Below are 23585 nucleotides of genomic sequence, written 5' to 3'. Positions count from 1 at the left end.
AGGTGTGGATAGTGACCTGGCCTTGCCCACAGGCTTCTTGGTGGCGGCAGCAGCAGCCTTAGCGTCTCATCCCTGTCTCTGGGGTCTGCGCTGATAGCGGCAGCTCGTGCCTGTCTCTGGAGCTCGTTTAGGCAGTGCTCTGAATCCCCACTCCTCGCGCACCCGAAACAATGGTCTCTTGCCTCTTAGGCAGGTCCAGACTTTTCCCGGACTCCCTCCCAGCTAGCCGTGGTGGACTAGCCCCCTTCAGGCTATGTTCACGCAGCCAACCCCAGTCCTCTCCCTGCGCTCTGACCGAAGCCCGAGCCTCAGCTCCCAGCCCCCACCCGCCCTGGCGGGTGAGCAGACAAGCCTCTCGGGCTGGTGAGTGCCGGTCGGCCCCGATCCTCTGTGCAGGAATCTCTCCACTTTGCCCTCCGCACCCTTGTTGCTGCGCTCTCCTCCGTGGCTCTGAAGCTTCCCCGCTCTGCTACCCACAGTCTCCTCCCGTGAAGGGGCTTCCTAGTGTGTGGAAACCTTTCCTCCTTCACAGCTCCCTCCCACTGACAATTGGAGCAGAGACTTCTAAGTGTCAATGCAAGGTGTACCTGCAGGAACAGGCAGGACCAAGGTATGAAGGAGCTAACAGGGGCTGAGGGGAGACATCATAGCGGGAAGCACACCTTGGAAGCAACCTCTGAAGCAACCTTTCTTTTATATTTTCTTGAAAAATAAAAATCTCAGCAATGAGTACCCTTACAAAATAGTGTTAAATTCTTGAGAAGAGATGAGATTGTGGTGGTGGTGGGTAGAGGGGAGAGAACACTCTATATGGCCACTACATTTAGGAAAACATGGTATCCATCCTACTCACTGAGGCCCAGTCAGCCATTTCTCTCGTTTATTAACCATCTGTGGTTCATGCTCCCACTAGCATATCAATCACTGAGATACGACATAGGTGCAATTATTCTAAGTGGATTAGTAGATATTGTAAGAGTATCAATTACTACTTCCCTGGAATCACTTGTATGATGTACGCAAATATAGAAGGTTATACACAGACTCCTAAAAAAAGAACACAGAAGAAAGAACCACCAAATAAGACAAAGTCTCTGGGTAATGTTCACCCTCCTCCAAAATCAACAGGGCTACAGAATGGTATGTGTTGCTCACTGGAGCAACTGCAAACTTTAGAAATGATTAAGGTACAAGAAGTGAAGGCGAAATGTATCTACCCAAGGAAATTTAATTTCATTCATCTGGTATCCCTTTTGTAAAATAGTTTCATAAATTTTCCTCTTATTCTTTAAAACAAATTCCACTGAATCTAGTTTAAAATTTCAAAGTAGTTCCAGGGACAAATCCAAGAAACACAGCACAATTTAAACAGGAAATGTAAAACCAATTTCATAACTAAGTGCGAGTACTCAGACATTTTTTTCAATATTAACCACAATAAATCCACTGCACACTATAAGTGCAGGGAATAGCCACCACACTTAAAAGAAAATCACTCACAAAAAGGTATCTTAGATACCTGGTTGGTACTCTTTTTTGAAATGAGACCACAATTATTTGGATTTGAAAGTATCCACTTTTTTCTAATAATTTTCATTTGGCCTTTTGCACCTGGGTTAAAGGATCACTCCCAATTCAACCCATGTGCAAATGTAAAATTCACTTACCTGCACAAAACCGCATGCTGCGAAGTCCTCAAACAAAGGCAGACTTGGACGGTCTTCTCTATAGATGGTGAGTTTGTATGTGATCAGGGTCTCACCTTGGATTGGAGATTCATCCACCACAAGCATTGAGATTTTGTTCATCCCTAAGCCCAGAGGGTAGTTGGCAAAGCTGAAGAGAGAATGAGAGAGACAACCCAAATTGACTCATACATCAATATTTATTAAATGTATACAATTTTCATTAAAAACAGATAAGATCTGCACCATTTCATAAGAAACCTAAAATGTGAAAAAACTATTTTAACTTATGTTTCATTGTGCTTTGGTATACCAAGAGTTATCTTGCAGAGCAAGTCATGTCCCCTATCAATTACAGGGAAGGGAACTAATATTATTAACCACCTGTCAGGGTCATATATTATCTCATTTAATGCTCACAACTCCATACAAAAACTATGATACTTCCCATTTTAAATATAGTAGAGTCTGGTGGAGTCAGGGTTGGGACCCAGGTTGGCCTGACTTGAATCCTCTTTTCTTTCTATTATACTTTCTGAGCTCCCAGGAATGCTGGGTGCATTTCTTTCCATACAACATAGGAATATGAGTATATTTCTTGCCGTGGACATGGAATGTCATAAAATTCTATCTTCTGTTCAAATTATAAACCAAAGAGTTGATGACTCTCAGAAGAGTCAATAGAAAAAAATCCCATGAGACTAAGAAAGTTAGTGTTACTATGTCCACAAATTGTCACCAACATGTTTATTAAGTAATCAACATCTGAATCTTCAAAAACTTGAGGAGCTGGGTTGGGGTAGAGGAGGCTACTATTCAGAAGGGTGAACTCTTCAACTACCTAAAAACATAAAGATAACAATAAACTCAATTTTCCCTGAATGAGTCCTCTTTGATACTTTTCATATCACAAGATCCTCTCTTGTTACAACATTGTTACAAAGATTAAACACAAAGATTGTTAATAGATCAGTAGAGCACTCATGTGTTCTTTTTAACAACATGGCATCTGTAAAGCAGAGGGATTTCACACCCTGGCAATCCCTCCAACAGATCTTGTGCCTCAGGTTTTCTGAACCATCTTCAAAGGTTGCTTCCAAGGTGTGCTTCCCGCTATGATGTCTCCCCTCAGCCCCTGTCAGCTCCTTCATACCTTGGTCCTGCCCGTTCCTGCAGGTACACCTTGCACTGACACTTAGAAGTCTCTGCTCCAATTGTCAGCGTTACCACATCAAATGGGACTTCAGAGTAATAATCTTTGATCTTTGAGTTAAATTCAGGATTTAGTTCCAAATGCGGATGTGTGAAGATCTGCTTGATATGACATTGTGCATCTTTATCTGTTTAAAAAAATAAAACAATGATAGAAACACCTGCGGCATGGATAAATGTTTAAAAATCATATATGATTAAGGTTTTTAAAATTCTTTTGCATAACTTTAGTGATCACTGCTGATTTTCCATTTGGTCCTCTGGTCATAGTTGATTTGTGGCTTCAGCTGGGTTTTCTATTTGCCAAATTTTGTAGACCTTGCCTCATATAACAGTTGTTGACTTTAGTTGATATTTTTCGCTCAGCCTTTAAAAGTTTAAAGGCACAGAAGGTCAGAAAATGTCTCTCCAGTGGAATGATAACATTTCATAACATTTATTGCATATATCAAGCAACTGTGTAAATGGGGGGGAGATGACTCTGTGGGGTGGTGACAGAAGGATACCAGCAGGGAATAAGGAAAATTTCTTGATGGGAAGTGTCATTAAACTGCCATTGGATTGATATGTAGCTTACAGGCAGGAAGGTGAAGCAAAGAATGTGAAATCCAATATCATGCCAAACACTCAGACACAAAACCATGAGACCCCCTCCATACTCCGGCCACCTTAACCTAAGAAAGTACCCTAAAGTATAAGAAGGAAATGCTATCCTCTGCTCAACCCTGCTACAGAACCTAGCATATTATTTCATATAATTGATTCTAAGCCATTTAAAAAAAAATGTTTCTATTTGATAACTCAATTTTTTGCAAAAGTATCTTAGTGAGAAAAAACTAAAAACATGTTTCTAGGCACATACACCAGCCACTGCTAAACTATATTATGTTCATATTTGAAATAAACAAATTACTCAAAAGCAAATGTTTTTCAAAGAAATATTAACAAGTATTTTGTGCCAGAAATACTTTTCAACAGTCAACAAAATTCCAGTAAAGGTAAACATAGGAAATTCTATAAAAACCAGTAAAATGAAAATGTCTTCTGTTGCCTTTAAATAAGATGTTCAATGATGTTTAACATAGCGACAAAAAGGATAACACCAAATTTGCCACAGGAAGCTATACACCTGCACTTCAAAAAAAGTCGATTATCCTGTTAACTGCTGTCTCTTCCTCTATTGTTATAGAGCTATCACAACGATTTTTCTAAAATCACATCTGATGACTTGGCTTCAGTTCTTTAACAGTTTCTCATCACTGCCAGAATCTAGGCCAAGTTCCCAATAAAGCTTACAAGGCATCTCATAACCACTTCCTTGGTTCTCCTTCCCATCTCCCATCACATCCTGGACTTTGTGATTCAACAATACCAAAAGTTTTATATTTCTCTGCCAGACACGGAGACAGATGCATCACCAAATCCATGGCAATGAATACCACCAACTTTATAGGTGTTTCATTCTAGTTCTGAGAACTAGGTGTCAGTTTAATTCCCATCGTGCCCTAAAATAATGAAAGTGAATAAATGTGTGTATTTCTGACCCACATTCTAGGAGAGTTTTCTCAGCTGGTCAAAGAAAAAACTACTCTGGTACAAATTAGGAACAATAATAATAAAATAGATATATTGTAATTTCATTTCAGGGAAAAGTCAATAAAAATTAGTTTGGTTGAATAACTCAATGAATTGGGTAAATACCTGCTTGATTGACTTTACTAGTTACGAAAGATTCTATCTGGGTGACAGATGTAGGTGGACTTCATCTATAATTTCAATAATCCTACCAGCTCATAAATTTTTTTATAATGAAAGAGAAAAAAATGAAAGAATAAGGGTGAGACTGTATTATTAGATTTAACCTTGAAAAGGACCATAGCTTTTCATTTGAATTCAACCACTTATTAATAACACATTCATTTTTTCATCAAAGATTTTTTTTTTCTGGTATAGTCTATGTTCAAGGCACTGAGATAAGCACAGTAAAAACAGGTTACTTTTGGTCATGAGATCTGATTCAAATGGAGACTGTGAACCCAATCTAACACTTTAAACAAGCTGGAGTTCAGGGATATGGAATGTGCTTTCGAAAGCACCATTTCTTAGGCAGAAAGGGAATATGAATACGTGCGCTACACTTTTATGCTCAGAACCAGTTAGATGAATAACAAAGTGGAAGATTTTTTTCAAAATAGTAATCAGAGGAAATGTATTGATACTTTAACTTTATATATTTTAATAAAATAGTCACTGAGAGTTAATTTCCTCGCAGTTTATACTTTCACTTAATAGTGAACATTTTCAATGGGGCCTGTCCATTACAACACTGAAACTCAGCCCTAAATGAAAGAAAATGTGTAATCATTCTCTTAAGCAAGATTTTAGCAAGTGCTTGTTTTTGGTTTCATCAGAAACTCTTTACCTCTGGCTTATGTACTGCATCCTAGACCCCTGCTTGAAAGCTGATTTTGTCCTGACATCATCTTCCAACTGAATCATCAGTGGTGCTGCCTACAAACACCTGGTGTTTCCTTGGCATCCTTCCCAATCCAGTCCCAACCTGTCTCAGGCCAGCTTACCTGAGCTCTGCAGAGAACCCACTGTGAGGTAAGGTGGTAGCAGGCTGCTTAACGTATTTGGCAAGTATATATGGGAAAGCTGTTTGAAGTCTTGGTTGCTTTTAATGGATTTCTTTTAACTGCAGAATTTTGTTGCCCTCTTGAGGGATAATCATAACTCATATTAAACACAAAAACAGCCTAGACACTGAAAGATAATCCCACTTGTTCTAAAGCATCGAGTTATTTTTTTAAAATCTTATACCGTAAAAATAGGAATATTAACTTTGAAGACCCAGGTAGGACTAGTTTTTCATCAACATAAAAATATGAACAAAGTTGAAGAGCTTATTTAACGTGTTTGTATCCTCTACCCTATGCTACCTGAAAACTAAAAAAAAAAAGAGATTAATTTGTACAATTGTTCCTCTTATAAATGAGAAAACAAAAGACCAAAGAGGTGAAGTGGCTTTCCTGATCTAACCCAGATCCTGGCACACTAGACGCTCAACGAATGTTCATTCTAACCTTGCTCCTAGTTTTCTCAAAACTAGTCCTTTTCTCACTACACACTGGGTACCAGCCTCCCAAGAGAACTGAGTAGCATGTATTTTTCTAGAAGTGGGAGATTGGATGATAAATGCAGGGAGGGAATAGTGTAAGTATATCTGTTACTTTTCCCTGATCAGCAGTACTTTATTCAAAATGCTATTTTTTTTAATTGGATGTATTTGTTGATTCTATTAAACCACATTATTGTATCACCTCTCAACCTATCGTGATTTTAATGATAGTGTTAAAACACAGTGAATGAATTAAATTGCATTTTAGAAGAGACAAATTAGATTTATTAAATTGGAAGACTTCTATTTATCATAAATTAGATCTTAGTCCATAAATTTTATTGTTTTCACCTTTAATGTTTTATCAGAATAGATTTTTTTCTGAAAGGCTAAATTTTCTGTGTATGTTTCAGCACCAATTATATATATATACACATATATACGTTAAAAACGTATACACTGCCAAAAAACAAACCTGATAAATAGAATTCTTATTTTTCCATCATATTATTATACGATATTAAGATAATACATGAGCCTTGGACAAAGAATCTGAAGACCCATTTTCATGATCCAGCTCGTGCATTTAATGTGGTCTTGGAAAAGTCAGTAAGATTCCCTAGAATGATATATTTGCAAGACCACTGGAATAATACTGACCAGAATGAAGAAAATTATTTAAAATTTTAAAAATCTATATAATACTTAAAATATATTACTATTATATATGTATTTATATTATTGATTATACCTTGGTTAAAAAAATCATGAATTTTAAGAAAAGAAATTGAAATTTGGCTTAAAAACTCTCAATTGTGGGGTTTCCCTGGTGGTGCAGTGGTTGAGAGTCCGCCTGCCGATGCAGGGGACACGGGTTCGTGCCCCGGTCCAGGAAGATACCACATGCCACGGAGCGGCTGGGCCCATGAGCCATGGCCGCTGAGCCTGCACGTCCAGAGCCTGTGCTCCGCAAACGGGAGAGGCCACAACAGTGAGAGGCCCGCGTACCGCAAAAAAAGAAAACAAACAAAAAAACCCAAACTCTCAATTGTTATAAAGAAAATTCAAATCAAGTACTATCCATTATATCAACAATCTGGGAGAAAAGGATCACTGTTGGGTAGTGAGAGTCCTAAAAATCAATATATAGAGGAGATGCCAAGCTCTTCCATCTGAGAGTCCCCAAGGCAAAGCATTAGCACCGTTAGGGCCCCTCAAAATAAGTTTGGAAGTTACTGTCTTTAAATATAAAAATATAGTATTTGATTTTCAAAAATGGAAAATTAAAAATCTTTTTATACAAAAGTAGCAAACATGAATTCATTCAGAAATCTCATAACTTCTGAAAATTTACATAAAATACAGTATCAGCCTAAAGATGTCCCAATATGATGATTTATTCAACCTAACTGTTGATTATGATTCTGAAGCACTTTCATTGGAACTCACCATTAATGCAATGTATTTCTTTGGTTTCATTAATAATTTGTGGAACTGCAGCTAAAAAAAGAAATGTAAATTAAAAAATGAAACTATTAATCAAAATAAAAAGAATACATATTCAGGTATCTGAAACTCAGGATAATTTAATAAAACACATATTTTATTATTTAATTTTTATTACATCAGAAAGCACTTCTAAGTTAAACTGAAAGCTAGAGTAAAACAAAAGAAGCTATTTGGTTCAAATTGCAGAAAAATAATTATTTCAAATAAGAAAATATTAAGGGAGAAAAATGAATGGTCTAAATGCCATCTATTGCTTGAAGTTGATCTATCAGAATTCCTCTAGTTCTATGATCTTTTGGCTATAATTTCTCAAATCATTAGAATTACATAAATTCCATCCAGTTGGTTCCAGTGATATTTACTTTGTTTCTAAATTCAACTAAACATTTATCTAAAAGACTTCTTAATAAATACCAATGGGACAAACGAGTGAATAAAAACAGAGTGCATAAAGAAATCATTTAGAGAAGAAAAAAATGGTGGGAGAGAGAAAGACAATCAGAACAGCAGTTTAACATCAGTTCTTCCCTGACCTTATTGATTGATTCATTTTATTATCAAACATTAGCATGCCTCAGAATCATCTGAAGGGCTTGTTAAAATAAAGAATACCGGGCCTTATACCCAGAGATTCTGATTCAGTAGATCTGAATTTTCCAAGCTTCCCAGATGATGCTGATGTTGTTGGTTTAGGGGCTACACACCCAGAACCACTACATTGGATTAAACCTTGATATGTAATAGGAAAACTTGGATTTTTTAAAAAAATGTAGACACATGTACTTCTTTTCATTTTTTCTTCTGAAAATTAGAAACATTTTCTTTTCATGTGACATAAAGCTCAGATGTTCTTTAGAAGGGAAAAAACTGAAAATTGAGATAAGCTTAAGAGAGAAAATCAAAATCACCATTAATTTTCCTTAAGGTCCATATTGCTTGTAGCCAATTGTTTCATTTAATAATATATCTTAAACATCTTTAATGTATAGCTATTTTCCCACAATATTAGAATGGCTTTATAGTAATTTATTGGATGACTATAGCTTAATCCAATCCACTATTATTGCAATAATGGTAGTTGCTATTTTTTTCATTTATTAGTAATTTATGTAATTAAATTTTTGTGTACGTTCTTAATTATCTCCTTAAAATGAATATCTGGAAGTGAAATTTCTGGTATGTAAGAATAACTTTTAAAGCTTTTCTTACATGTTGTTAAACGGCCCCTTAAGAAAGATTGTTCTAAATTATACACCCACCAGCAACATGAGAATACTCATTTTCCTACACTCTTCCCAACTCTATTATCTTCAAGAGGAAAAATCTTTCCAAATTTGAGGGAAAACAGCATTTTCCAGTTTAATTTTGATTGCTAATAAAGCTAAACATTTTTTATGTTTTTGGCCACACAATACTTGTTTTTCATGTAGAAAGAAGTGGGACTACATCCTTTACCTTTTTTATTTTCAATTGCATTAAATGGTACTTGTGGTTTTTTCATGTTCTCATCCTCTGCGAAAGAATTCCTGTGAATGCAATATCAAACATCTCTGGATCAATGCACTGAACAAAATTCATGGAAATTACATCTAACACGCTATCTTTTTTCCTGTGTGTGAGCACAGTTATTTTGATGAACACAAAGAAAAACTTTCTGGATTTCATTCCTCAAAACTGGCAATCTTGTCTCAAGTGAGGTGGATGGAAATCTCATCATCTTTAATCAGCAGAAGCACATTTGAAGAAAGCCAGGGCAAAAAGTCACTCTTTGGTCCAAAAGGGAACAATCTCTGATAGCCTAGGTCCAACTGAAGTGATTCAGAAACACACATTCCTATTGGAATCTGTTTGGCTAAAATTACAAAGTCTTGAAGCAAGAAGCCTTGGAAACTCTGAGACACAGACTGAGAAGAACATCCATATAATCTAAGAAATTGAAGCGTACCATGCAGAAAGTGACCTGTCCTGCCAAGGATTCTATCCTTAAACTCTGATGAACAGGAATGAATTTTAAGGGTTAGTTATATCTTGGTGTGTTTGCCTCATTTTTCTGTTGTATAACTAAATGCTCAGCCAGATTGGTCTTTAAATCCTCAAATTTGGGACCAAAGTAATCTTAAGTTGCAGACAGAAAAATTGCTGGTCCTGATGATAGAGAATACTGGACAGGATGTGACTTCACCTCACTGTGCTGGGTTGTGAGGCTCCATTTCTACTCCAGAGAAACAGAGATAACAACACTGGCCTTACTTCACAAGGATGCTATGAAGATTCAATCAAACGCTCTGTGTTAAATTACATTTTATAAAGATTTATTGTTCCAGATATTGTACTGTACTAGTAGAGATGAATAAGGCATTTTCAATTCCCTTAAAATATAAGCATCAGATAGGAAATTAAGAAGCATCAAGGAACTAAAACTATAGTTAATGTTGGGAGGTGTGATCGTGTTATTGCAGTTTTATTTTTAAAGTCTTTTTTTCCCTTTAGTATATGCAACGATGTAATCAGGGGTGAAAAATTATGATGTCTAGGACTTTAAAATAACTTTCCTCCTCCGAGGAATGAAGAAATAGATAAAGCAAGCATGGGGTGAGATACGTTTACTTGAAGTCTGAGTGCCAGGCCAAGGTAAAAAAAAAAAATCTCTGATTTCATATGAAGTAAACACTCTAAACAAAGCTCATAAAAGATACAACCCTGAAATGCATGTAAACTGAATTTTAGAAATGTTACTATCTTAATGGAATGGGATGTTTTGTATGTTTACTCATCCTGCAAGTGATTTCTTGTGTAATTTTGTGAATAACTTATTTGTTTTGACAATGTGTATTTTCATGGAAAGCATGTGATTAGAGCAAATTACACTTGCTACTTTATTTCCAGTAAAGTGAAAATTAGCAGAGAGTACACACACATTGATTTTAGTGTTTTCATTCTGTTAAGATTTCCACTAATTCTGTTGGGACCTCTGGATTCTGAGCCTCAGGGCACAGACATAAGTGTCACTTTTTCTAAATGTTGCTTTTTTGACTTTATTTCTCCTCACCTTGTTGCTATAAGCAGATGATCTTTATTTAAAAGGGTGGAGGAAGGCATTAAACCCCACAGATAGTACAGGTACGTAAAATTGGCTTTTTTGGTATGAAAAACTGGAGAAGACCATTGTGAAGATAAGGGCAATTATGAATGACTACACGTGATCTTCCTGTCAGCATGAGGTCTTGGTGTAAAGCACTGGACCACGGGCAAAAGGCCAGGGCCCTAGTCTCAACTCAAGTAGCTGCGTGGCTTGGGCAAATAACCCATCTTCTCAGCACCTCAGTTTCCTCATCTGGAAAATGTGTATCATATGCATCCTCCTTGTAATACACATGAATGATAATTAAATATATATACATTCACTGGTAAACTTGAAGATAATTAGAATTGAGTATTCTTTCTTAAAATGTTCTGGAAACAATTTAGGTAATTGTTTCTTGATAAAGAGTTCAAGTTTACTTATCTTAGTGTTAACTTAGATAAAGCTTTCATACTTATCTTGATTTTCCTATAAATGAAAGAAAAATATATACCCCATTTGTCGATGCTGAAGTGACTTTTGGATGGTATAGGAACAGGAAACCGAAAGTATATCAATATTTACTACCTATCTGCTCTGCAGCACACCACACACTATGCAGTACATGATGGAGGTTATCTTATGTAATCCTGAAACAATACTTGGTAGGTGGTATAATCCATATTTTACAGGTATGGAAACTGAGACTCAGAGGAAAATCTTACCTGCTGTAATTAATAAACTCTAGAGTTGGGATTTTTGAATCCAAGTCTGTCTGATTCAAAAAGGTCCTGACTTTTTCTAACTATATTTAAAACTGACCTTTAGTAAATTTCATTGTTGGAAGGAATCAGTTAGGGTTAGAATTAGGCTTAAATTCAATATTCTGAAATTAAGTCAATTGCTTAACCTTATAACAAATGTGGACCTTGAGACAAATTTTGGGAATAAACTTTCCAAAGCTTGCATATCTCAAAGGAACTTATCCAAAGTTAAAAACCATACTTAAATAGACTCCTTGGTAAATCAAGTCTGTTCTTCCCTCATCGACAACGGCGAAAGAGACAGTCTTGGATTGAGTGAGTGCAAAGAACAAACAAAGGGACAGTAGGCTGTATTATTTAAAACCTAATTTTCAAACAAACAAAACCTTCTATCAATCCTATTATTTCGGAGTATTGAGAGAATAAGGCCAGCTGCATAAAGATGTGGCAATTAAAGTGAGTTCTGGTCCTGGGAGATGTCCTATGAATTCTTTGAATATGTGATTACTTGTATTTTTGAACTATTAAAAAAATGTTTCTTATAGGACTGTTTTCGCTGTCTCCCGAGGCAGAAGGAAATGAAGGACAAGTCAGTAGAATTGAGGCCGTTCGTGAGGGTAACTTCAGAGACACTGATGATCGTGCACAGCCATCTAGTCTTTCATTCCCTTGGGAGGTTAGGTTTACTTCTGTTTTCCTGGCAATAGACAAGTCAAATACTCACTTAATTCTATCATATAAAAGGGAAGCAGACTTAGCTGGCACCATAGGCACTGCCCCTTCCCCTGGCAACTGGGAGTGTTACTATGTTCTCTGGCCCAGCAACCCTCTTATTCACTCATTACTACTCCTCATTAGAATGGAAGTGGACATAGGAGGCCAAGGACCTTTTCTCCTGGCCGAATGCTTCTCTCTGAGATTCCATCTTCTAAAAAAAAAGTTCTAATCTTGCGGTAGAGACAGACATATTTATAAATTTGGATAGGTTTTGCCTAGAATAAAGTCATGCCTCAAAAACTCCAAATGAATGCTCATACCGTCTCGGGCTCCACTCTGACTGATGGTTCATAAAACAAATCTCACCTAATTCTTTCTGTCTGATGCTCCCGTAATTCAAGGATATATATCACAGGATGAAACTAGCTTGAAACTTTTAATTTTAAACATGACTTTTGAATGGAGTCAAGTCCTGATGGTTTGAAAAACTGTTGGATATATTTTTGTTACAGTGTTTGAAGACCACTAGAATCATTATGGTTTCAATGTTTTAAAGAAGCTTATTTTCCAGAGCATGAATTTTTGGACACACTTCTTTTTGTTGCTTTCTTTAATGTAGGCAATGCCTTTTGAAATCAATCTTTAGAGATTTTTTGGGGTTGCACAATTCAAATTTGTGGCTCTCTTACCATTCCAGCGGGTGTGGCTGTGCCTTTTTATTCAGGAGCTGAAATTGTTCGAATACATTTAAAAGAGACCAGTATTGGGTCAGGATGGAACCAGGTTTCCCCACAGGATTTGCCATATCATGAAATTCACGCATCAAAGATTGAAACCCAGGAGTAGTAGATGGGAAGAGCTGAGAAGGAATATTCGAAAGCAGAATATCAGAATAAGTTATGGAAAATAAAATGTAGTATTACTAGGAAAGGTCTTATATTTATTTATTCAGATATTTAAAAAATCAGATATTTATTTAAAATCCATTATCTATACCATAATTTAATTTTCTGTGTTGCTGTCAAGGTAAATGCCACTTTTTATAAGGAACTAATTTTGCTGATGTTTATACTTTCAAATGGGGTGAATTTTATTTCCCTTTTCATTGAAAGGAAATGGATATCTGCTTTCTATAGATACCTGAAAACAGCTGAATAACAGAGTGCGTCAGGTAGCAGGAAAAATGAGGAGAGATTCTCTTGGGTTACAAGTGCATTACAAATCTCAGGGTGAGAGATATTAATCCTACCAAAAAAAAATCTATGGTTATCCTCTTTCTACTCTGAGAGTCAGGAAATTAGTGTCTGCCCTTTCTGCTACAAAATAATTCTTCTGTTCTTCACATTGTGCCAAGAGATGTTCTTTACTTTCACAATATCTTAAATTGAAGATATTGAAGGATGAAGGATGAAGCCAGGTCTCTGATTATCTTTGTAGAGTATTGACCCAAACTGTCATGAATGTAATACTTACTATATTTAAATTAATTAAAATAACCCATCAATTACGTTATCTTTGGAGTAATAAGCTTACTTTGAACCCTCTAAAATATGGAGCTAAATTATAAAAACAAGTGTCAAACCTTCACTAATTAATTTAGTAATTTGGTTATAATTCATACAAGTAGCATCTGAATACACAGATTATTTTAAGTAAAAAAATTTTATTCAAACAGATTAATAATAAATTATTAGTAGACTTTTTAAAATGCTATTTTAAAGAGATATTTTGTATAAACACATCTTAGGTAGAAAAATATGAATCCAAGATAATTTACCTATATAAGGGCGGAACTGGAAACAAAGCAAGTACTGAGCATGCACATGTATATGTAATAAATTATCCTTTGATATTGAGCAATAACTTAACAGAATCCAGGAAAATACATAGAAAACAAAATAAATGCCATATATATTTTTTGGCTGAAACCAATAAAAGTTATTATAATTATTTACATTTTCTTTCTTTGGATTTTGCTACAGAGTTACAACAAATTAAGATTTAGGTAGTTTTAAAAAATATTATTGTTCTATTGAGTAATATTTACTTTTACACAAACAAAAAAGGGCATAATAAACAAAAGGAACTTTTGGTTACATGTAAATGTCCCAAAGCTAAAAGCAAACTTTTTTGGAAAAATGTTAGCATTTTCCCCTTAAGAACTATCAAATCCTGCCAGCTATATTAATTCCATATTCTTTCACTTTTAGTAAGTCATGTATTATCTGCAAACTCTTAAAGAATATGCATTCTGCTCAGCTTAATATTTATATCTCTGAAAAGAAGAAGCTTACAAAGATTTCTATTCCTTAAAGAAATATCTTCACCTAGTTTTAAGTCAAAATCAAGTCTCTTATGGCTGATCTACTGTAATCTCAGTAATCAAGAGGAATCAAAGGTCACTTTTGTTTTACCAGTTGGAATTGTCCCAAACTCCTGAGTTCCTTTATGAAAGTCATAATTGAGTTAATCTCCTCTAAAGATAGGCATTGATTTAGTTCTTTTTGATAGTTTTCACCCTATAATGGGGGGAAAAAATGCAACTCTTAAGCAATTGCTACAAAGTCAAACCATATTTAACACAATTCAAGAACCAAATTTTGAACTCTATAAACAGCTGGGCTAATTAATTCTAAATAAAACATAATAACTTTAACTTGCCAAAATGATGTCAGAATATAAGAAAGCTTCCTATTTGACCAAAGGACCTGAAATAGCTCAGTAAGTACTACTTTGGTAGTAAGGTTGGGAAATTAGGCCCAGAAGGACAGAATGAGTGTGACAGTTTGGAAGTGCAGGAAAAGTCTTTTTTTAGTCTTCAGGGTACAAAAGATCAGAGCAGCAAATTTACACGTGAACCTCATGTATGGGACATTACCATTTTCGAGTTTCATGGATTCTAGTAAACAGACTCATCCCCCCATTTTCCTCACATTCATTTTTCATTATAATTCATCCCTTAGAGCAAAAGATACACATATTACCATTCCCTCTGGGTCAAATGGTTCTAATGGTTTTAATGGGAATCCACTCACTAAGGAAGGGAAACAGGGAACTCTAGGAAGGAATCGATAAAATCATAGGGAAACAACAGTCTATAATGTCATCTCTCTCAAAACCATCTCTCTGTAGAGCATTGCTTCTTGGTGAGACCCTTCACATTCTACTTTTCTAAATTTTCCAATTATGCTTTTAAAACTGAAAGATACATAGAAAACAATACTGTACCTAGTAACCTGTACATATTTTTTTATGCATCAAGAAAACTTGTACTAACAGATCATAAAAATTAACCAATCTTACTCTGAAGCACTACTCCCTAATCATCAGCATCTATCTAACCAAAGACGTTAACCAGATGTGAATGCTTAAAAAAAAATTAGTATTATAACTCTAGTCCCTTGATGTTAATCTAGAGCACTCACGGCTATTCTAACTGCCTCTAAAAGGTTCAGGTATTCCTTTTAAAGTATTTTACAATATGTAATACGTATTATTCATTATAACCACAAATTTTCCCTGGGAATTAGGGACTGCTTTACTTCATTTTCAACCCATAATTTCATCATAATCAGTCAGTCACATACTTAGGAGACATAAAAATAATATTGGTCCTTAGGTCGGAAAAATATTAAGAGGTTTATATAATGGATACAAATCAATTTCAAATGAATTATCACGTTGCTTACCTGCACAGTAAAGAAAATGGCACCTTCCAAAAATGAAATAAATATTTGTCAGTACAAAAATACGCACTTACCTTAAATATACCTGATCTATAAAGTCTCTGAAATATCTCAGAAAATATGGAAAGTGAAGATTCATTAGACAGGAGAAAATTGAAAGTGTCTTTTAAAAGGAATTCTTCTGTGTTTTGGTCCTCAAAATCCATATTATCATCATCTTGAAACTTTAAATGCTCATGCACCTGTGAAAGAATAAAAGCACAGCAAATATTTTTCATTGACTTACTTTTAATGCAGTGAAATCACTTCTAAGACGTGATTCATTTCCCGTTGGATTATAGATCAGAACTGACATCTAGTGGTCCTTTTGGAGGTCAACAGTTTTAGAAAATCTAAGTAATGCTCTTTTGAAAATACGATTCTTTATAAGAACATTAACTGTTTTGTAAAATCAAATTAGTTTGTCTTGAACTTCTTCATTGTTGAAGACCTTGTGTTTATGGAAATAACATTTCTGAACAATAAATTTTAAAAATCATAATATAAACTATTAGATATGTGTGTAAAATAATGAATAAATGACCATTAGATGTAGATTCATAAAATTTCAAAAGTTTAGAGATAAATCGTTGAACTATTCAGCCAAATGTCTGAGCCATATATAATGTAATCATTCTCCTTGTGTAATAGTTTGAAAACCAGTCATTACAGTATGAAGTCAAACTCTGGTTGCACATAATTTTATTTTGTTTCTCTTCATTTCTTCTCATGCCATATCCCAAGATAGCTTTCTATAGACTAATGCAATCAATTTTAAAATCTTCTTGCCACTAAGGGCTATTTTAGATTAAAAATATGCTGCAGGAGATGATCTGAATGAGTTAATTTAATTTAAGAGGAAGTAAAAGAATCAGAGTGTACAAAAACACTCTTAAATTTCCATATATTTATACAAATACTGAAAACAAATATTTCAAAGATTCCTATGGCTTTTAAAATTAAAATATAGGCCAATTTTAAACTAAATATCTATATGTAAAGAATAAAAGAGTTACCTTTTTTATAAACCCATATGAATAAGCTAGGTTACCTGCTATTTTCTATTATCTAAATGTCTGTTTTCCTGCATTAACACATACTTAGCTTTATTCCACATTTATTTCAAAAACACAAAAAAATCCATATTTGTTCAACAGGGATGCAGAGTGGGTATTGTAACTCAAATCAGAGACTCTCCATATGCTAGTTAATTCTCTGAACCACAGTAAATGTAAGTCTGTAGTAAGTTTGACGCAAGTTGCACTTATTGATCAGTTACTATGAATGAACACACCACCACCACCACCACCACCACACACACACACACACACACACACTTCAGCCAAAGGGGAAGATCCCATGAGGGCTCCGGCATACTCACCTGGAGCACTACAGGGGACCTGACACTGCCATAACCAATATCAAAAGTTAAAAGCTGAAAACATAATCTGCATCTGAAATAAAAGCACAAGGTAACAAAAATACATTCTACTTGCTGTATTTACTCTATTATTTGATACTATATCATTACTAATCACTAAGGTTAAATTTCAAGGTCCATACTAATTACAAAGAGCAGTGGCTTGGATAATCCAAAATCGAATACAAGTTATCTTTGGATTTGGAATCTGTTTCGTTCCTTACAGAAAATACAAATATATCCAAAGTATTCATAATACATTAAACGAAGCAATGAAGGGACTCCATAAAAACGTAATATGGAAAAGGAAGCTCTCCTACTCCTCCGTGCTAGGCATTCTTATTCGCGTATAAAGCTTACATTCTTATTCGCATATAAAGCTTACATTCTTATTCGCATATAAAGCTTACATTCTTATTCGCATATAAAGCTTACATTCTTATTCGCATATAGAGCTTACATGAAGGCACCTCCTGTTTTGACATACTCGATTTAACATTTCCCCAGAAAAACGCATTAAATTATACTCAAGTAAACTGAGATATGGAGATAAGAGTTAATGAATTTTGTTAATAAAAATCTATAACTAAAAACATACCTAGTCAATGGAAAGCATATATGATAAAAATAACTGAGCTTGAAAGGGGCTGCAATTAAAAAGACAATTTAAATAACTGTGCCTTATTTCTTGTCACCACTATTTAAATACTGGTGAGTCTTTAACATGCTCTGAAGTTTTAGGATCAACAAATTAGAAAACATAAGTTTAGAAGTTCATATTTTACACGGATATAAAATTTTCTAAGTAGCACCTACTTGTGATAATTAAGATATATTTTCACTAACAATCGATTGTTAGAAGTAGGGTTTTTTTTTTATTTTTTTTAACATTGAAATTTGTCTTTACCTATGGAAGACCTTTGGTCCCAGAGTAGATGTTTCACTGAATACTTCAGCTGCTAGCAGGAGTTTGCTAATTGCTTCCTTCATGTTATCAAAAGCCTGAAGAGGTGAACTTGTTCTCAGGAACGTCTCAAAAAACGTTTGCAGCTATGAACAAAGTAAAGGATTCATATGTTGAAACTACAATCTCAATTTGTCTCTCTATCATTTCCAAAGTGAACAATGTGAAAGAGCCCTTCAGCCTATCTCTCCTTGACACACTCAAAAAAAACTCCTTAAAAAGGAAAATTTGATCATCTAAGACATATATACATACATATATATTTTATGTATACATATATATATAAAATATACTGAAAGAGTATATAATATACTTAAGGTATGTTATATAATAAATATATATTATCACGTAATATATAATGTATATATATTGTATACATTTAAAAATATAAGCCCTCCGATTGAATGTGGGGTGCCAAAACATGCTGTAATTTAAATTACTTTAGAGGTGCTTACTCCATTTTTCTTCTCATTCCATGGCACATAATCATGGAAAGTGAAGGGGAACTCACAGAGCTTGTGATCAGAACTGCCAAGTTTATTTTGTGACTCTTCTACCTAGGTGAACTTGGACTTGCAACTCACTCCTCCGAATTTTTGTGTCCTTTTCTTTAAAATGGGTTACTACCTACCAACAAGAGAGTTGTGAGGCCAAATTGCAAGAAAGTCACTGTAAAGTATGAAATTCAAATCTAAGCTTTTTATTATTATCCCTTTCCTGCGTATATCAGAACAAAAAGAACTATATCGAAATTGCTGCTTCTTCACGGTGTTTTGCTGTGAGAGCTCTAGCCAACCACAGAAGAATCTAAGAGAATCTCAGTGTCCTCCTAACATGTTAATTTCAGGCTTCATGTGGCTAGAGAGAACGAGGCCATATTACAAAAAGGGGCAGGATGTTAGGTTTATGTCTTCATAGAAACACTATAATTGGTATCACAAAGAGCTATTTTTATTTGCTTAAATATGAAAACAATCACAACAACAAAACTATATCTTGAGGATGCTTAACACCAAAGTTCAAGTCAAACTTTCTAAAAAGTATAAAACAGACCTCATATTGATTCATAAACTTTCTCTGGATAAACATACGCTTTCAAAAATGAAGAACAAAAAATATTTTTTGAAAAAACATGCAGCAGGTATACTATTAATATTTTTGGAAGAACAAACTAAATTTATCTGAGCTGCGTAAGACTGCAAAGTGAAAAACTTTTGTTGCTATAATAATGAAGGACAGATATTGGCACAAATCACCTGAGGGAGATGGTAAATGTATCTTTAAGATACGCAAGCAAAATTCACCCAAGAGAAGCAAATGCTGACTTCATAAACTCTTCCCAGCTGAAAACCAGAAACCTAATGAGATGTACACTTTAAGACCCTATAAACACATCATTAGCATTTGGCAGTTAGGGTGTTTTTCCCTCTCTAAGGACTAAGGAAAATGAATGTAATAACTGTATGATCAAAAGAAAATAAATCAAAGCTAACACTAAAAATATTAACACCCTTGAGCCAAAACAGAGTCACACGTTTTTCCAAATAAAAGTAACTCATCACATTTCACTCACTTCACCATATTATATAGAAAGGGTTATTGATAATATTATTGCATTTTTCTATTTTAATGTTTTCTGAATATCACAGGGTTCAAGGTTAATAATTTAAGAACGTTGGAAATGTTTGTGTAGCACATAGGATATATAAGATTTATTATCAAATTATATCCTCCATGGTAAAAAATAATTAGCAAATTACTGCTTAGGATTGTATTTATTCTTCTACTGTGGAAATGTGTATTTCTTAATTTTTGACTGTAATTAATTTTTCACCATGTGGAAAGCACTGTGTGCTGGGTTTTGGGGGACAAGGTACATAGCATGGTGGTAACTCTATAGACTTTAGAGGCTGAAAGTCACAGTCTCGACTTTGGTTCTCCTGTTACTACTAAATTGTGAGACCTTGCGGGATTACTAACAGTAACTTTATGGAGGTATTGCTAGGATTAAATCAGAGAATGTACATAAGGTACACCACCACCCATCACACATCAATCTTCAGTACACGTTAGCGCCTTTTATTAATTAAAACAAAAGTCCACAGCCTTCCTTCAATCAAGGAAGAACATTTAAAAAATATATGATAAGCCTTTCAATAGAAATATATTTAAAAGGGAGAAGAAAGAGGCATGGTGGGTAAATAGACCCCATCACTGGTATGTCTCCCAGCAGAAGTGAAAGAGGAGAACTGAAGGACCAAAATAACTGGCTTTCCTCCCATTTCCCTAAAACTCAGCCTTCCAAGAGAAGGACCAATGTCAACCACCAATCATGAAAGCAGGGGGACAAGAAGCTAGACAGCTGCCATTACAAACAAATGTGGAGAGAGGAGATAGAAATGGCATTTAAAAGGCACAATTCAAAACAGAGAGACTTCTTCATTTTTGTATTCGTTCTGTTACCAATCTTTGTCTCTATATGCATTTCCTTCTATCTCATTGCATGCATTTCCATTTATTTAAGTCCTTAAGTCAAAGAAAATTCTAGATGAGTCATTTCTTTATTTAGTACAGTGGCAAGCAAATTACATATGCCAGAAGTGAAAGTAGAATCATGCAAATGCTTACTATTTTTTTTTAATCATCAACTTTCAATAAGTCGCCCAGAGAGGGCAGAATACTTATATCAATTTTTGAAACTAATTCACTTAGGCTAAGTGGCAGACTTCTTTGACTGTCTGCTCATATTGTAATTTGTTACACTAACTGTATTTCCTTGGTCAAATACTTGAGTTCTGTGCATCTCAATATGCTCGCACGTAGAAAGAGAGAAATGTGCGTGATGATTTCATGGGACAATGTCAAATCTGAAATTATTTGATAGTAATTCCATTCAAAGCTATCAGAACCCACAATACACTTTTCACTCAGGAGCTTTCTTAACCCAAACACAAATATCTGAAAGAACACCTTCACTTTTCTAAGTTAAAATCAGCCGTGAACTCAAATATCATGGAGACTTCTCTGTCTCTAGATCAAGATGTTTAATCGATGTTTTTGAATTACCTAAACATGAGAATATAAGATCCCAAGGAAATAAGTGCCTTGGCAGTAAGGTAAAAATGAATAAAAGAAGATCTTAAAACATTTAACATGACATGAAACTATTTTATGAACTATAAATTTTCCTCCTTCAGTACAAAAATGAAACACAAATTTAGTGCAAAATAAATTATGTAGAAAATGACCTTGTAAGATCATGGCTGTAAAACCAGGCAGTTAAAGCATCACCACTTGTTTGTACTTGTGTAAAATTCAAGCAATAACCCAGTAAGGTATTTAGCCATTGAAATATACGTAGATGGGTCAAAATTATCAACTAAAAATAGAAGGACAAGAGGGACTAAGGATGAACTTCAAGTATTTGTAGGAAAACTTCAGTTATGTTTTTAATATCTTAAAATATTTCTAAATTGCCCTTATATTCACCTCATTCCCCCACCCCACCTCACCTCTCACAAACCCCTCCTGTGCTAAATTCTGGGCTTCACCTGGTTAATTTCCTTTATCCTCCCATAGGACCTCAGGCAGATGGTTCTCAGTGGCAAAGCATGTTGTTCTGTGTTAAACGTGTTGACTTTCTTGTTTGCTCTCACCATTAGACCATAAGATCTTTTAGGGCAGATACTGTACCATTTTATCTTTGGGTGGCCAGTATCTAACACAGGGTAGGTATTAAGTAAACACTGTTGAGTAACTAAACCTAAGTATAACATTACAGAAACCACAGAGACTTTGATAAGAGAAATAGTTTACTGGAGCTTCTGGATAACATAAATTTTCTCCTTAGGACAACATGTTTATCTCTCGTTTCCATCTCGTGAGCGAGGGAGGATGAGCATTTTTCTGGTGACTTGTAATAAAACCTTTGAAAAATAGAAGCTCACAGCTGTTCAGGAGAATTTTTGAGATAAGAAAAATATAAGAGTTAAAACACAGCATGAAAGATTAACCAATATTAGAGTTTTTTTTTTAAGTCATGTTCTTGACTAACTGAGAAGCTATAGCAGAATACTGATATTTCAATATTTTGAATTTTCAGTAGAGTTTAATAGCATTGTACCTTATTAAAGCTTACCAGAATTTCCCTCAGTATTAATGCGGGAGAGAGAAGTTTTCATCTTCTCAAAATAAAGAAGAATATTGGTACTTAAAACCGTTTTGCAGCAACAAGCATATGAAAAGATGCTCAACATCACTAGTCATTAGGGAAATGCAAATCAAAACCACAATGAGGTATCACCTCACATCCATTAGGATGGCTACTATAAAAAAAAACCCCATAAAATATTAAGTGTGGGCAAGGATGTGAAGAAATCAGAACCCTTGAGCACTGTTGGTGGGAATATTAAATGGTGCAGCCACTATGCAAAACAGTATGGAGGTTCCTCAAGAAATCAAAATAGAATCACCATATGATCCAGTAATTCAGCTTCTGGGTACAGAGCCAAGAGGATTGAAAACTGAGTCTCAAAGAAATATTTGTTCATCCATGTTCACAGCAGCATTAGTCACAATAGCTAAATGGTGGAAGCAACTCAAGTATACATCCATGGATGAATGGATAGACAAAATGTAGTATATACACACAATGGAATATCATTTAGCCTTAAAAAGGAAAGACATTCTGACACATACTGCAACTCAGATGAACCTTGAGGATAGTATGCTAGTTGAAATAATCCAGTCACAAAAGACACTGCCTGATTCCACTTATATAAGGTATCTAGAGTGGTCACATTCCTAGAAAAAGGAAATAAAATAGTGGTTGCCAGTGGCTTGGGGGGAGGGGGAAATGCGAAGTTGTTTAATGAGTATATAATGTCAGTTTTGCAAAAAGTTCTCAACACTGGTTTCACAACAAGGTAAATATTTTCAACACTACTGAACTGTACACTTAAAATGGTTAAGATGTAAATTTCATGTTATATATATATTACCACAGTTTTTAAAATTTTTTAAGTAATATTGTAGTTTTCACAGTCTTACTCCCTCCAATAACCATGTTTAAACACCTGTTAATTTTGTACCACAAAAGTCCAGAAGAACACCTTTTTAATGGTTATAAATTTTGCAAAAGAAACAAAACACAAAATAACCCCTCCCTTGCTCCATTTCTCAGCTCCTGCAAATATTGGAAATAGTTTCCATCTCTATTACGTCTCCTCTTACTCACTGTTTTATCCAGAAACAATCTTTTAACCTTGAACTTTTTGCTTGTTTAGTCTGAGAAATATCACACAGCAAGCTTGAATGCTCGTAGGAATGACCAAGAATAGAGGACAAATTTATGATGGAACACGAAGTCTAGAGGATGATCATTTCAGGTTAAAAGGAAAAGATCTTT

At 34.8% G+C, this 23585-nt stretch overlaps 1 protein-coding gene across 3 annotated transcripts in view; it reads right to left on the bottom strand.

Moving 5' to 3' along the window:
- The window catches only part of CPED1 (cadherin like and PC-esterase domain containing 1), a 303604-nt gene that overhangs the window by 158959 nt on the left and 121060 nt on the right, over positions 1-23585 (bottom strand). For all 3 annotated transcript variants that reach the window (XR_012334048.1, XM_019924796.3, XM_073809873.1), the window contains exons 7-15: positions 18122-18264; positions 17176-17248; positions 15830-15997; positions 14484-14588; positions 12759-12928; positions 8983-9053; positions 7468-7518; positions 2839-3025; positions 1668-1836 (exon numbers count right to left, since the gene is read on the bottom strand). Coding sequence is in view for 2 of the 3 variants with exons in the window: in XM_019924796.3 (XP_019780355.2) it covers positions 1668-1836; positions 2839-3025; positions 7468-7518; positions 8983-9053; positions 12759-12928; positions 14484-14588; positions 15830-15997; positions 17176-17248; positions 18122-18264 (1137 nt within the window). In the remaining variant the exon portion in view is untranslated. The remainder of the gene's footprint in view (positions 1-1667; positions 1837-2838; positions 3026-7467; positions 7519-8982; positions 9054-12758; positions 12929-14483; positions 14589-15829; positions 15998-17175; positions 17249-18121; positions 18265-23585) is intronic.

The sequence above is a fragment of the Tursiops truncatus genome, chromosome 9 (assembly GCF_011762595.2).
Source record: "Tursiops truncatus isolate mTurTru1 chromosome 9, mTurTru1.mat.Y, whole genome shotgun sequence".
NCBI classification, from domain to species: Eukaryota; Metazoa; Chordata; class Mammalia; order Artiodactyla; family Delphinidae; genus Tursiops; species Tursiops truncatus.
Note: the sequence above shows the minus strand (reverse complement) of the source record. Positions and strands in the feature narration are given on the sequence as shown.